Raw genomic sequence first — 16248 nt, 5'->3', positions numbered from 1 at the left:
CCAGGTTATACATCATCATCACATCCACCACAGCATGGTCGACACCACAGCCTGACTCTAACTCATCCCTCTCAGTCTGCTTTCAACACTGCAGCCCCTACTGTGATAATGAGGGGTACAGGAGGTCTGGTGCTGAGCTTTAGTGCAAGCCAGGAGAACCACCTGCAGCTCAACTTCAAGTGAGATGAAGGAGTTGGTAGTGGAAGCCACTGACCTCCGTCACCACCCAGGGGTGAGGAGGTGGAGAGGGAGAGCAGAAGCAGACTGTTGCTGCCATGCTGCTCTGGACTCTCATCTGTGTGACATTGCGTGCACAGCTCATACCTCTTCAGTGCCTATATAACATGCTCTGATTATGAGAGTTCAATTTATGCGCCTTACATTGTCACTTGTTCTATAGGGTTATTTCACCTAGTAAAGCACATAATGCACTTTACATTAATTTATAATATTAAATACAAATATATTCATTTTTCTTTGATGTATCCTAGTTCTTGCTGCAATAGGCCAATTTCCCCACAACGATCATTAAAGTTCCATCTAAACTAATCAAATGTAACGTTGAGCAGGCTGGCTGTGATAGTAGAGGGAACGGATGAAAGTTATCCTGTGGTAAAGCGGCACACAAATGAGAAACAAGCCACAAAGCTGCAATTCACGTTATTTTACCTTGTATTTTATGTTCAAAGCAAACACAATTTAACAGCATTCAGGGCTGACTCACTCGAGGCTGATTATATTTTGCATTTGGGAGGCTAAAGCAATTAGGGGATTTTTGTATGTGTGTGGCCTGCAGGGATTTGATTGAAATCCAGTTGGTTGTGCAACCACCAAGGAAGAAGGTATTTAAATGGGGGGAAACTAGTGCACAAAACAAAACAATTATGGAATCAGACAATGATTTAATGATCCAATAACCTCAGCTCTATCACACATTTTGAGTAGCATTTCTCGGGGTTATATAGGAACACCTGCCTGCAGGAACCCTGTTCTTTTCTAAACACTGAATTTTATGGAATTGATAGATGTTGCTTGGCACCGAGCAGAGGTGCAGCGCTGCAGCTCCTGTTGACTTCAACCTCTTTGTAGGCCAAGTCTGATGGCTTCAGTAAGCATATTTTTTATTGCTATTGTTGTGTAATCCAATGGTTCTCTCAACAGGGGGTCCGGAGACCACCAGGGGTCCTTGAGGGGTTACAGGGGATCTCTAGCAAACTGATGAATTGTTAAACGTCGCCATTATTTCATTTGCAAGAAGAAGTTAACAATTACAGAATCATAGGCGGATTATGAGTATGACATGATGGGGGCCTCTGGGCCTGGATGCATAACCCTCACGGCGCACAATTATGGCCAGAATAATAACACACATTCACTTGCATCACAACAGGATTTACAACACAGCCACCTGCACACTCAAAGCCAACAGCACAATAACAATAAATTCACTGTACTGTATATTCAAAAACACATACAGGATTTACAACACAGGTACATTCAAAGCCAAAAGCACAATAACCGTCTAATTTTCAATATACTCATGGAACATTTAGTGAAAAATAAAGGGTAGGGGCCCTAATGGATCATTTCGTCTGAGGCCCGGGCACGATACGGCCTTATGAAGAGGGGCTCCGCATGGGTTATGGCCCCCCTGAGCTCTTGGGCCCCTGGGACCGGTAGGTCAGTTCGGTTAATACATCCCTGAGAAGAATGACTGTTCTGATCCTAGTTTCTCATTGTCTCTCTACCTGCAATACAGCCATGAAATTCTGGACAAAATCATATCTGACAATAAATATTCTAAGATCTGAATCAGAGCGACAGACAACGTCTCATCAAATGGAGGTCTGTAGCTCTAACGTGGACTAAAGGGGTCCTGGATATGAAAAAGGTTGAGAATCACAGGTGTAATCAACTTCATCGTCACATGATAGCCAATCAAACGCCACCTCTAACCGACATCGCTAGCCTCCTGAAAGTGTGGTTAATCGCGCCCAGATGACAGGAACGGATACACCCCAGGGATGGTAGTCGAGCGCAGATGAGGATCGGGGTTCGATGGAAATGGCTCTCTCCAGAGGTTTGAGATGCTGTCAAAGGGTTTTCTCTTGGATACCTGTGCTTATAATAACCTCCGTGGTGCTGTGGTCATACTACGCCTATGTATTTGAGCTATGTTTGTGTAAGTATGAGAAGCTGTTTTGATTTTTGATCGTCTGGCGACATCGCAGACTGCCGCCGCCGCAAGCAGTGTTGACAAAAAAAATATCGTTTACGTTACCGACAGCATAGAAGCTAGCAGTTAGCAAACTGGGCGGAAGTGTTTTAGGCTGTGAGATTTTATTTGCGGAACGTTACAATGATAGATTTTTCTACGTGATATAAGTAGAATTGTAATTTTCCTTGTCATATGCATGTCATAACGTAATTATCTACTTGATAAAAAGACAGTGAGTGGTGGTCGGTGTGTCGTGTCTCTTACAACATGTCAGTCAGTGTCTAGCAGCTAACGCTAGGTTAGAGTCATAACGTCAACATGGGACTGTTGTATCTAGTCTCTAGATACAACATACCATAGCTACCGTACTGGCGACTCCTTGGTATCAGGCCTTTTATGCTATGCTGTATTCTTGTTTTTACAGTTACACTTACAAACACATTGGAAAAAGGTGAGCTCTCCGCTTATATTTACAATGCATGTACTTGTTAGCTGCTAAACAGCACATTGACTTCATGGGCGTTATGTAAAGCAGTGTGTGACTCTGTGCTTGCAGTGGCCTATCTCCTGGTGTTTCATGTTTGCTTTGTGATGTTCTCCTGGACCTACTGGAAGTCCATCTTCACCCCACCTGCATTACCGTGCAAAAAGGTAGCCCCTTTAACATGAGTCACAGGCTGAGGTTTGAACATAATGTTCTATTGTAAACTATAGTATAATATAATAGTGTTAATTAAAAAATGGTGTCTCGTCTATAAGAAGTCTGTTGTGTTGACCATGACGCACGCTTGCTGCCCCAGTTTCAGCTGTCGTACTCGGACAAGGAGAGATATGAGATGGAAGAGAGGCCAGATGCTCAGAAACAAATCCTGGTCGAGATCGCAAAGAAACTACCCATCTTCTCTCGAGCTCAATCTGGAGGTAACACTGCTTTTTTCCCTTACGTGTAACCTATTGCTTTGCTCTGTGGGAATACAATTACAGTCATTATGCTGTTTGTTACATCACGGCTCACTGCCTGCTGCCATATTATCTGAAAACCAGTGAGGTGAACAGCAAGTCATCAGTCACAGTTAATCATCTTGCACATAATCTGTGTGTTGAAAGCGAAGACGCTAGGGGCAATTCGCTGTGTGTGTGTGTGTGTGTGTGTGTGTGTGTGTGTGTGTGTGTGTGTGTGTGTGTGAGAGAGAGAGAGAGAGAGAGCGCGCGCTCTTGAGCATCCCCCATCCCCATCCAGAGTAATCAGTCACAGTATCCGTTTCATTAGCGCTGATAGCTTAGCTCAGAGGAAGTGAGTGGAGGGTAAGCTCGGCTCAAGTGTCTGTTGTCTCAACCCGGTCATCCCCCTTGTCTCTAGCTATCAGGTTCTGCGATCGCTGCCAGGTCCTGAAGCCTGACCGCTGTCACCACTGCTCTGTTTGTGAAACGTAAGTCGGCCTTTCCTCTCTCCGATCCATTCATCTAGAGAGATTGCCCCAGGCAAGAAGATATTTTGTTGGCTGGAGACTGTTGTGATAATTAGAAGGTGTTGCTTCGTAGGCAGGCACACAATCTGTTAAAGACGGAAAGGCTTAGTGATGTTCAATCAGAGCAGCGGTGTAACCATAGACCGTGACTTGTACCACCAAGAGGCCTCAGCCGGCTGCCGTCAGACTGCATATAAAGAAGGTTTTACTGAGACTGAAAGGCAATTGACTGACAAAGTGCAGTAGGAGTTTTATGTCTTTAGTGTAAAAATAAAATGTGATGTGTAAAAAAAACATCTAATTATACTGTCATCATTGTATACTTTCTATTTATACACAAATGAATATTTTGTGAGGTAAGGGTATGTGTAATAAAACAAGTATTTGAAATTATTTTGGTCTGATACCTCTGTCATGTTTCAGATGTGTCTTGAAGATGGACCATCACTGTCCATGGTAAGTGTGCGTTTGTTTTACTTGTATTTTTCCTTTGATAAGCATTTCATGTATACAAGTTTTGTGAATGAATTTCTTCTTCATTTAGGGTGAACAACTGTGTGGGATTTTCCAACTACAAGTTCTTCCTGCTTTTCCTGTCCTATTCCATGCTGTACTGCGTATTCATTGCAGCCACAGTCTGTCAGTATTTCCTGAGGTTCTGGGTGGTGAGTGTCACTAGTCTGTCATAGTCATTCACTCCAGGTCTTGTGATTCAGTAGCACAAGTTTGACATTTGTCTATTCAGCAGTATGGGTCAAGCTGGACGTCTGTCATAGATTACGCCATTGTCAGGCCCGTCATTATTTCTCAGGTTTCTGGTTCTCCTGTGTCTCTCTCCCTCCCAGGGGGACTTGCCAAATGGGCCCGCAAAGTTCCATGTCCTCTTCCTCATGTTTGTGGCGCTCATGTTCTTTGTCAGTCTCATGTTCCTCTTTGCCTACCACTGCTGGTTGGTGGCCAAGAACAGGTCCACTTTAGGTAAGGGTTTACAGATTTATCGCCCGGAATACCCATTAAGATTCCTCTCAAATTGCACTCGGATAGAGAGAAGTGCCGGGGGGGGGGGGGGGGGGGGGAGCATCTAACACGAGTTGTGTTTTATGTTATGAATTTAGGTGATAAAAGTAATAATATTTGTATGTGGTTGTGTGGACAGTGAAAGTAAAACAACATGACCTACATTTGTGTCCTTCCTCTCTCAGAGGCCTTCTCGGCTCCGGTGTTTGTCGGCGGTCCCGACAGAAATGGCTTCAACGTTGGCTTTCGCAGAAACCTGCAGCAGGTATTTGGAGAAGACAAGAGGCTGTGGTTCATCCCCGTCTTCACAGGGTGAGTTCGCACTTTGCAGTCAAGGTCTCAAGGAACAGCAAATCAATTAGTACACTTAATTAGCCTGGTCTTCCTCCTCCTCCTGATCTGATTCATTCTTCATTGGTGAATGACTTCCGCTAACTTGATATTTTTAAAAGCACTTGTTCCTATTTCCAAGAGTAGACTCGTGTAATGGCCTGGTCACATGCCTCAACCAAGCTGCTTTGGGCCGTGTACAGAATGCACGTTTTTTTCAGACCCCCCCCCCCCCCCCATCCCATTTTCTCCTCAATACAGAATCAGAATGGCAACATGGCCCCGGCCCCTTTTAGGGAGAAATCACAAGCCACTCGCAGTGGCAGTACAATGAAATCTATAGGGGAAAAAAACATAATTAATTTTGTTTATAAATGACCCAAAGACACCATGACATGATGACAATATATTACAACTCGGCCGGCCATAGAATGCACAAGACACATCGAAAATATGAATTTGACCCATCTTCAGTCATGTGACTCATGTCCCTTCTGTGACCTAGTTGCAGCGAGTTACAGAGCCCAGTGTCCGCCTGTCAGTCTCTCATGGGCCTGTCTCTGATTCGGCATACACATACTCCAAAAGAAGCCCACATTCCAAATATATTTCAATGTTTTGCCGGTGATTCACACAGTCCTCTCCCTGCAAAATACACAGTGGAGGGCGGTAGGTAGCACTACTTCCAAAAAAATAGATTTTACATTCACAAAGTGCTTCTTGGGAGATGATATGTATGCCGAATTGGAGAGCGGCGTCTAACAATTCGTAAGGTTTGTAAATTATGTTCTGGCGGTATTAAATTTTCCGATGAGCGAGGCCACATTTAGTTGCCAGATTTCTGACTGGAGTTTGGTGTGGCTGCCTCTCCATAAGAAAATGGGGAAAGCTAACATTTAGCTGATATCTTGGCAGTTTCTGCAATAGCAACAGATGCGGCTAGTTACTACTTGCCTTATATGAATGCTCTCTCCAGCCCACCGATGAGTTTCCCCCAGGTTACATGCATTGATATCGACAATGACAGTGTCACCCTTACTCTAGAAAAAACAACATTGGATTTCAGGTTTTTTGATTTATTGTAATTTGTTAGTGAAACCAACAACACAGCAACTCTTCAGCATATCATTGTAGTTTGTGTTATTCAGATTCAGATTCAGATTCATTTATTTAAAGAGTGGGACATTACACGTTAATGAACAGTACAGCCGTACAGTAAACATGTCAGGTTATAGCCCAAGGGCTAGTTTCCACCTGTAGTCCCATGGCAGGTTGATGTAATCATGAAGGAGAAAAAAGATTAATAATACGGAAGATTAGTAAAACCAAAAATGATTAAAACACACACAATTAATAGAACCAAAAAATTAATAGTACAAAAGGTTAGTAAAACCTAAAATGAATAAAACACACAGAGCATGCAGCGAAACATGACAGATGTTAAGTGTGGTCACATTGTTGTTTTGATCTGAGCCATAATTTCAACTGGCCTTTGAAAGTGGCGAGACTAGGGCATTCTCTAATAGAGGGAGGTAGATTATTCCAGAGGGTGCTTCCCGTAAAGGATAAGGTCTTCTGGCTAAAAGAAGTTTTTCTAAAGGGGACCTCGCAGACCTTGTTCGTGATGGCCCGAGTGACACGGGTCGAGTTGGCGGTCGAATGATATTTGATGAAGTCAGCAAGAGGAGGCGGCGCCAGTCCATGTAGAACTTTGTATATTAGACAGGCAGAGGTGAAATTTCTAAAGTTCTCAAAACTTAGCATGTCATATTTACGTATGACATGACAGTGGTGATGAGAGAAGGGTTTTTTATCTAGTATTTTCAGGGCTTTTTTATAAAGTAATTCGGCTGGTTTGAGAGTAGTTACTCCTGTCAACGACCAGCTAGTTATACAATAATTCAGATGCGAAAGGATCATCGAGTGTAAAAATAAAAACGCAGCGTCAGTGGACAGACAGCTCCTTATTTGTCTGAAGTTATACAAGTGGAATTTAATTTTTTTGGAGATCATTTTAATGTGGTTGCTGAACGTTAGGTTGGAGTCCAACATCACGCCTAAGTATTTAAACTTGTTAACCACAGATAATTCCTCTGACCCCAAGAAGACATTGGAGCGCGGAGGTGCAATGTTTCTTTTAGAAAAGAACATACAAACTGTTTTTTTTGCATTCAGCACGAGACAAGATTTAGTTAGCCATGCCTGGATATGAGAGAGAGCTGAAGATAAGACACGTGCCGCCTCCCCTGGGTTTTTAGCCCTTGTGAAGATAACTGTGTCGTCAGCATAAAGCTGGACATCTACATTAAAACAGTAATCAGGAAGATCATTAATGTACAAAGAAAAGAAAATTGGCCCCAAAATTGACCCTTGGGGGACCCCTACTGGACAGCTCAGGTAAGGGGAGCTGACTCCGCCAACCACAGTGCACTGCTCCCGGTGAGACAGATATGATTCAACCCATTTAATGGCCGCAACAGAAAAATTGAAGCTGGACAATTTAGAGAGGAGCACACTGTGGTTGACGGTGTCAAACGCCCTCCTAAGATCGAGGAACACAGCTCCCACACAACCATCCCTGTCCAAGGAGCCTTTTATTTTCTCCAAGAGCAGGACCAAAGCAGAGTCAGTTGAGTGATGTGGACATCATGTGTTATCTAACTACCGTAAATTCCGGACTATAAGCCGCGGCTTTTTTCCCGTTTTTTGGCCTTTTTTGGACCCTGCGGCTTAAATAACGGTGCGTCTTATCTATGGATTTTTTCAGCAAACGGCCACTCGGGAACCTCCAAAATCTATGGATGTTGGTATGAGGCAGAACGAGAGCAAGACAGACATTACGAGAGCGAGACCCTGATTGGATGATGTTGCAAAAAATGTGTCTCGCGACCTGATTGGAGCACTGTGCCACTACGCTCTCTCAGCCACTACGGTAAAACACCCTCCCTCCTCCCTCGCTCCGGGGGGAAAAAGGCAGCGATTGAGAATTCATTGAAATTGAATGTAACATTCCCAATTCTATGTATTACATTCTAAAAAACTAACAGCAACATTTTGGAAGGCTAAGCCACACAACTAGCTCGTTGTAATCTAACATCATGCTTCAAAAGATGGAGAACTGGCTGTGTTACGACGATGGCGGCGAGAAGAAGAAGGAAAGAAGGAAATCGAGTAGCAGCACGTAACCTTGGCATCAGGGTGTTGACACAGAGAGCAGACGGCCGAGGTGCCGTTCAGATCCGACTGAAGGCTCAAGTTTGCCAGTGGATCCTGACAGCGTGGAGGAGTGTCAAAACATCCACGATCAACAACGGGTTCCGAAAGGCTGGACTGCTGCGTGATGAAGAGGAGGACGCCGCCAGCTGAGGGCCTTCAGAGGCTGTTCGATTCCGACAGTGACGAAGAGGAGTTCGTTGGTTTTGAGAGCGACAACGAAGGAGAGAGGAGAGTGGCTGACGAAGCCACCCTGAGCCTGTTCGTTTCCGACACTGAAGATGAGGACTTTGGTGGTTTTAGTACGCAGGAAGAAGACGAAGATGAGGATTAATGACTTGACTTTTCTGGTTACAGCCGTGTACTGCACCTTAGCCTAAAAGATGAAGACGAGGATTAATGACTTTTCTGGTAGGCTGATTACCGTATATTTTAAGCAGCCGTGTTACTGCAACTTTAGGCTTACGCGCTTACTGTCGTGTTACAGGCACTTTATTTTGCACTTTAAAAAAAACACATTTAATTTAGCCATTGATATTGCCTCGTCAAGCGCTGTAAGCTTTGTTTTTTGTTATGGTACTACTGTAGGCTATAATGTAGATCAGTGGTTTTCAACCTTTTTCATGCCAAGGACCCCTAAATTTACACAGCACAGTACATGTTCTGTAGCTACTATTGCACTAAATGGTAACACTTGAATACGTTATGCAAATATGCAACTTGTTTTGTTGAAATGTTAATAAATGGGAGCTTCCCCAAACAGCCATCTCTTTTCCGACAATCCCCTCTGTGCACGAAGCCTTACATATGGTAATTAAACATCAAAACACCCGCGGCTTATAGACCGGTGCGGCTTATAGAAGAAAAAAATAGTCACCTTTGAAGGTGCGTCTTATAGACCGGTGCGCCTTATAGTCCGGAATTTACGGTAGTTAGTTTCCCTTAGTTTTAGTAACTAGATTATTACCATTATAACTTTTACTTTGGCATATGACTCCTTCCTTTGTTACTTCCTTGAGCCGGGTTGTAACATTAGGGAATCATACGCCAAAGTAAAAACAGGAAGTGAATAGATGGTTGGGATTAGGATTGGATTGTTCCTTATCTACAGTTTCTTCTTTTGTGCCATGTATTTCTCAGCCAAGGGAACGGCCACTACTTTCCCCTGAAGAACCTGAATGAATCCCAGAATCCTCTGTTAGCTAATGAGGACATGTGGGAGGAGTCAGATGACTGCTCGGAGGAAGGCAGCTTGGGTGAGTCACTTCGGTTGTGTCACATGATGCACACTGACAGCATTCAGAGTCTTTAGTTTTGTCACATGATGCACACTGACAGCATTCACAGTCTTTAGTTGTGTCACATGATGCACACTGACAGCATTCAGAGTCTTTAGTTGTGTCACATGATGCACACTGACAGCATTCAGAGTCTTTAGTTTTGTCACATGATGCACACTGACAGCATTCAGAGTCTTTAGTTTTGTCACATGCACACTGACAGCATTCAGAGTCTTTAGTTTTGTCACATGATGCACACTGACAGCATTCAGAGTCTTTAGTTGTGTCACATGATGCACACTGACAGCATTCAGAGTCTTTAGTTGTGTCACATGATGCACACTGACAGCATTCAGACTCTTTAGTTTTGTCACATGATGCACACTGACAGCATTCAGACTCTTTAGTTTTGTCACATGATGCACACTGACAGCTTTCAGAGTCTTTAGTTTTGTCACATGATGCACACTGACAGCATTCAGAGTCTTTAGTTGTGTCACATGATGCACACTGACAGCATTCAGAGTCTTTAGTTTTGTCACATGATGCACACTGACAGCATTCAGAGTCTTTAGTTTTGTCACATGATGCACACTGACAGCATTCAGAGTCTTTAGTTGTGTCACATGATGCACACTGACAGCATTCAGAGTCTTTAGTTGTGTCACATGATGCACACTGACAGCATTCAGAGTCTTTAGTTTTGTCACATGATGCACACTGACAGCATTCACAGTCTTTAGTTTTGTCACATGATGCACACTGACAGCTTTCAGAGTCTTTAGTTTTGTCACATGATGCACACTGACAGCATTCAGAGTCTTTAGTTTTGTCACATGATGCACACTGACAGCATTCAGAGTCTTTAGTTTTGTCACATGATGCACACTGACAGCATTCAGAGTCTTTAGTTGTGTCACATGATGCACACTGACAGCATTCAGAGTCTTTAGTTTTGTCACATGATGCACACTGACAGCTTTCAGAGTCTTTAGTTGTGTCACATGATGCACACTGACAGCATTCAGAGTCTTTAGTTTTGTCACATGATGCACACTGACAGCTTTCAGAGTCTTTAGTTGTGTCACATGATGCACACTGACAGCTTTCAGAGTCTTTAGTTGTGTCACATGATGCACACTGACAGCATTCAGAGTCTTTAGTTTTGTCACATGATGCACACTGACAGCTTTCAGAGTCTTTAGTTTTGTCACATGATGCACACTGACAGCATTCAGAGTCTTTAGTTGTGTCACATGATGCACACTGACAGCATTCAGAGTCTTTAGTTTTGTCACATGATGCACACTGACAGCATTCAGAGTCTTTAGTTTTGTCACATGATGCACACTGACAGCATTCAGAGTCTTTAGTTTTGTCACATGATGCACACTGACAGCATTCATAGTCTTTAGTTTTGTCACATGCACACTGACAGCATTCAGACTCTTTAGTTTTGTCACATGATGCACACTGACAGCATTCAGAGTCTTTAGTTGTGTCACATGATGCACACTGACAGCATTCAGAGTCTTTAGTTGTGTCACATGATGCACACTGACAGCATTCAGAGTCTTTAGTTGTGTCACATGATGCACACTGACAGCATTCAGAGTCTTTAGTTGTGTCACATGATGCACACTGACAGCATTCAGAGTCTTTAGTTGTGTCACATGATGCACACTGACAGCATTCAGAGTCTTTAGTTTTGTCACATGATGCACACTGACAGCATTCAGAGTCTTTAGTTTTGTCACATGATGCACACTGACAGCATTCAGAGTCTTTAGTTGTGTCACATGATGCACACTGACAGCATTCAGAGTCTTTAGTTGTGTCACATGATGCACACTGACAGCATTCAGAGTCTTTAGTTGTGTCACATGATGCACACTGACAGCATTCAGAGTCTTTAGTTGTGTCACATGATGCACACTGACAGCATTCAGAGTCTTTAGTTTTGTCACATGATGCACACTGACAGCATTCAGAGTCTTTAGTTTTGTCACATGATGCACACTGACAGCATTCAGAGTCTTTTCCACTGGCTCTTTGTGGCTACTTGCCAGAATACAAATAACTTTTCAATATCAGAGAATACTAGGCAGTGAGATTTGTGCCACCAGATAACTGAATTTGAATTATGTGTTCTGAATTTGTGTGATCAGTTAAATTGAATGTTGGATGTTTTTTTTTACATTCTTTTTTTTTCTTCTCTTGCCTCTCAATTTTGAAACTGTTTGAACTGTTCAACAATGAAATACTGAACGTAATACAAGTTCAAATTTTAACAAGCTTAAGCTGCCTAAAGTCCCGCCATAATCACCATTATATTGATCAGTTATGCTGATGAGGTCATTAAAATAATGAATGCATTAAGGAATTCTTTCTGTCAATATCCTTGTCTTTACATACGAGCATTAATATTAATATGACACATTAATATGAGCTCTGTATCTCTAAAGCTGCGTTCACACCGACCTATTAAAGTTTTTCGCTGGCGTCGAGTTTACATACAAAGTCAATGCAAACGAGCGATTGAGCGTATATTCGCCTGGGAGAAAAATCGCTGGGCGTCCGAGCGGCAGAGACAGAGCGACAGGGAGAAAATACGCTCGTCGCTCAAGATGAAATATCCCAACTCGAGCGAAAATACGCTGGCATCAGTCGCTCGCTGTTCAACGCTGATTGGCTGCCGTGTGAGAGTGAGTCAAGGATCACACTGGCTTGGAACAAACCGCTGGTTTATTGTGTGGCAACAAACCGCATTGACAGGCTGACAGCTGACATGAAGTGAAGTCTGTACTACCGGTATGCAGCTCGCATTAGGAGCACGCTGATAGGCTTTAGCTTGTACACAATGACGGTGGCTCGTAGTGGACAAACAGCATGACATTGCGTAACGTTATAGCCCCCAATGTCCGTCAAATCGTGTGCCTGTTGATGAGCGATTTAAACAGAGCGACAGAGCCATTCCAAAGGGTTGAATCAAGCGACAGAGCGAAAAATAAATATCTTTGTGTGAACACAGCTTAAGCATTAAAGGATAGCGTTGGTGTCGTTTTTCCCATCGCCATGAAAAGCAGAAGCTACTTCAGCTGCACGTTTGCCTGTTGTTTTCAAAGATCCATTCTAAACAGCTGGCACAGACAAACTGCATTGACTACTACATCATCCTGAACAGCACATGTATTGCACTTTTTCCTAACAGGACTTGATCATGCAGCTAATTATCGTTGTGTTAAATTGCACCGTTAACATGCACTGTTAAGCTTAATTGATACTTATTAGAAAGTGTAGCTCAGCACATAGTAGTAGTAGTAGTAGTAGTAGTAGTAGTAGTAGAAAACTTTAATGTCCTCCACGGAGGCAATTTGTTGTACAGCACAGTACATGAGGACACAGACACATTAAAATAACATACACAACTCATAAAAATCATAAAATCATCTGTAGTGGTCAGAAATACTACAAAAATACGCAATAATACTGTGTATTAAAGTGCACGTGTTAGCAGCCCTACATATTTAAAGTGCATATCTGATAACAATAAAACAACAAATAAAAACTTCAGATTCCCTGAATCTCACATCTTATTTAGCTGGATGATTGACATGGGGATAAATGAATGTTTGGCTCTGTTGGTTCTGATCTTGGGGTATGTATACTTCCGACCAGAAGGGAGTAGCTGAAACTCTGCTGACAGTGGATGGGTTTTGGCAGACGAAAAAGAAAGTGTCGCTCATGGTGTTGCATTTATACTTCAGTGAACGTTCGCCTCGGATCAACGGTCACGTGACACTCGAACGCTATAAGCAGACAGCCAAGAGAAGAGAGGGAACGCACAGTGAAACCACATTGGAGGCAAGATGTAACGTACTTGGCTGCAGCCGCATATAAACGACACACAACTCACCTCCTCTCTCTCTGGGAAATTGGTCACAATGTTCTTTGTGATTTTCACGAAGTCATACATCAAGGACAGGCTGATAAAAATAGCGGGGACACGTTCATTCATTTAAATCGAGTGAAAACCAAAACAAGGAAGTCAAGCGCGTGCTGTCTATATAGCCAATCAGACTTGCGCGACACTAGACATTTCACTAGGTAGCAGGCACCTCTCGCCGACACTTGAAAGTGTCGACTCAAGTCCTCATTTCTGTCGGCGACCGTTTCAAAAGTGTCGGCAGACAAAGCATAAATTGGGCTTTACCTCTGCCAGCAGTGAAGAAGCAAAAGCAAACTTGAGGCAGAGAGGGAGGCAGATATGCACAATGATCTCTTCACATGAGATTCTGGCACAATGGAACTTCTTTAGTTACAACAACTGCAATGATTATGGCTTCATCAATTCATGTTAGGTATTTTTTTAAACAATAGGCGCCTGGAGCCAATTCTTTACACAGAGATCCCACAATATTGAGACGAAGGCCCGCCATTAAGCCGGCGATGCCTTTTTACACAGAACCAAACACCACGGCCATTTCCACAATGTGGAAAGGGGCTATGGTTTAGACTTTGCATTGGCAATAATGATGATCGGAAAAAATTCAATTAAAATTACATCAGTGTTATCCTTAGTTTAAGGAGTTATAGTAGTTTCAAGAAAATTTGTTTTCCTCATTAATATGCAACTTTATGGCGTTAAGCTGCTCCAAAATCTCATCAGATCACCACCTCTTTTGGGAATACCTCTGGTGTATTTAGTTTCTATCGTGTATTGTTGTAGAGTTATTGTGTTCACAAGAATGTGTCTGTCTCTATATAGCTCAGTGGTGTGTCTACTACACACAGACAGACACAGACGCCTCCATGACAACATAATGTCCCACAAAAATTCTGATTCAAATGCCAACATTCAGTTGCACAGATCACATACAATTTAGAACATATGATTCAAAGTCAGTTGTCAGATGGCACAAATCGAACCGTATAAATACTGTGGAGTTGTTCCAACCATAGTCCTCTACTACCATCTGGTGGTCGTCTGCAACATAACCACTGTGTGAACTGTTGTCAGTTGCATCAAAAACGTGAGTGAGTCATTTGTATGCTCAATGTTCAATGTTTCGCTTTTTTTTTGTACCTTTCGTTCCAGTTGATGACCAAGACGCCTCTGTTACCATCGAGTTGGAGGAATAGAGGTTGGGGTTGTGCTCAATCTATGGAACAATTTACACTGGTACAGAGTGTTACATCCATGTGGCGCACCGCACACACTCTGTACCACGAGGCAAACGCATTCCGAGTCTTGTGGACGGTCAGAGACGCTGAAAGAATTCAAAAGGAAGCCAAACGTCTGGATGAAGAACCCTCAGTTGTCTGTCATTGCCACTTTTACCCCAATATTTTTAGTTAAGTCATGGAGCGAATGAAGGAACATTGCAGCATTGGCCCCTCCCCCTCCTGCACGGACGGAGAAACCACAGTCTCACTTTGATTTGTGGGGAAAAAAAGGAAGAAAACAAAAGGCTGTCAACATCAGCTCACACACTCAAAGAGACAAGTGTTGTTTCCAGGGCGGGTCTTACACTGCCCTCTGGTGGCTCATCTCAAGGTGTTGGCCTCGGGCGAGACTATATCAATGATTGTTAATTGGGAGTCTGGCACTGTGCTCTTTATATCTCTCTGTTCCGGTGTTGGGCTGTGAGTTTACAGTGTTGCACCCGGTTGCACCTCAGAGTCTGTGCAGGGTGGGCTATCTCATTCAGCTAACACCCATAACAAGGTCTCCTGTAGCGAACTAGTGATGCGGGAGACTGACTGGGCTCTACCAGTCTCACAGCACATTAATAACGGCAGAGGATTTTTTTTTTTTTTTAATAAAGAACTCAAGCATATTGGAATACCTGACTAAACCGGCGCCTTATCTGTTCCTGTGTTTTGGGAATCTTATTTCCAAAAGAATGTATCCGGCGCCTCACACTGCACCCGGGCTGTGCCAACATTTTGGGCACCTTATTTTGAAAAGATCCTATCGCAGGCTTTGATGGTAGTCTGTCTCAGCAGTGATATTAGAATTAGAGTGCCATTGGCGATGTGCGATCAGACTGGCAACAACAACAACAATAATAATAATAATAATAATAAATGTTAAAATGTGTAGCTTTCAGACAGTTCACAGCTACAGCTCATTACGCTTTGAAAATTAACCTGAAATCTCACGCTGTGTAATGTTCCTACATGTTTGGTTGAGACGACATGTGTGTGTGGGTGAAGTGCAGCACAAGCAAAGAGAAGTTTAAATTGGACATAGGCACAAAATCACAGTTCAGAGAAGAGGGCATCTTTCTCTGAAAAGCTAACTGGAACTCAAGAGAACCACGCTGGTCTCGTCTTTGTAAATCTCTTCCAAATCTTTGTGGACATCCGTGCTTTTGACCATTCCTGTTTTCTACAGATTAGCTAGTTCAAAGAGCTACAGTATATATAATAATAATAAGGTATTGATGACTGATCCTCGTCCACTGGTTGGTAGAGGTCAGTGTTCTGCAATATGGTGTTTTGATTTTTTTTTCTACCCGTGTTTATGTATTGTAAAGATTTGTAAAAAATGATTAAATGAATCCTCGTTGAGATTGTTTGGTTACAAGAGGACTCGTAGGGTTTCAGCCAATGTACTTTGTTGAAGACCAGCCTACTACCAGCCTACTGCACTGTAATTCAATATAGACCCACCTATTCACTACAAGAGGAGAGCTAGGCCTATATCAAAACCTTT

The 16248-nt window shown here is 42.9% G+C and overlaps 1 protein-coding gene across 1 annotated transcript; it reads left to right on the top strand.

Moving 5' to 3' along the window:
- Positions 1 to 2058: 2058 nt before the first annotated feature.
- On the top strand, positions 2059 to 16161 carry zdhhc15b (zDHHC palmitoyltransferase 15b; the record flags this gene model as incomplete). Its single annotated transcript, XM_083651345.1, has 11 exons — positions 2059 to 2182; positions 2643 to 2669; positions 2775 to 2869; positions 3019 to 3139; positions 3579 to 3648; positions 4111 to 4143; positions 4232 to 4352; positions 4533 to 4665; positions 4890 to 5016; positions 9388 to 9503; positions 14626 to 16161. The coding sequence occupies 11 exons, from the start codon at positions 2059 to 2061 to the stop codon at positions 14667 to 14669; spliced, it is 1011 nt and encodes a 336-aa protein (XP_083507471.1). The 3' UTR covers positions 14670 to 16161.
- Positions 16162 to 16248: the final 87 nt, after the last annotated feature.

This window comes from Poromitra crassiceps (assembly GCF_964638095.1).
Source record: "Poromitra crassiceps genome assembly, chromosome: 15".
Taxonomy (NCBI): domain Eukaryota; kingdom Metazoa; phylum Chordata; class Actinopteri; order Beryciformes; family Melamphaidae; genus Poromitra; species Poromitra crassiceps.
This window is presented reverse-complemented; position numbering and strand designations above follow the sequence as displayed.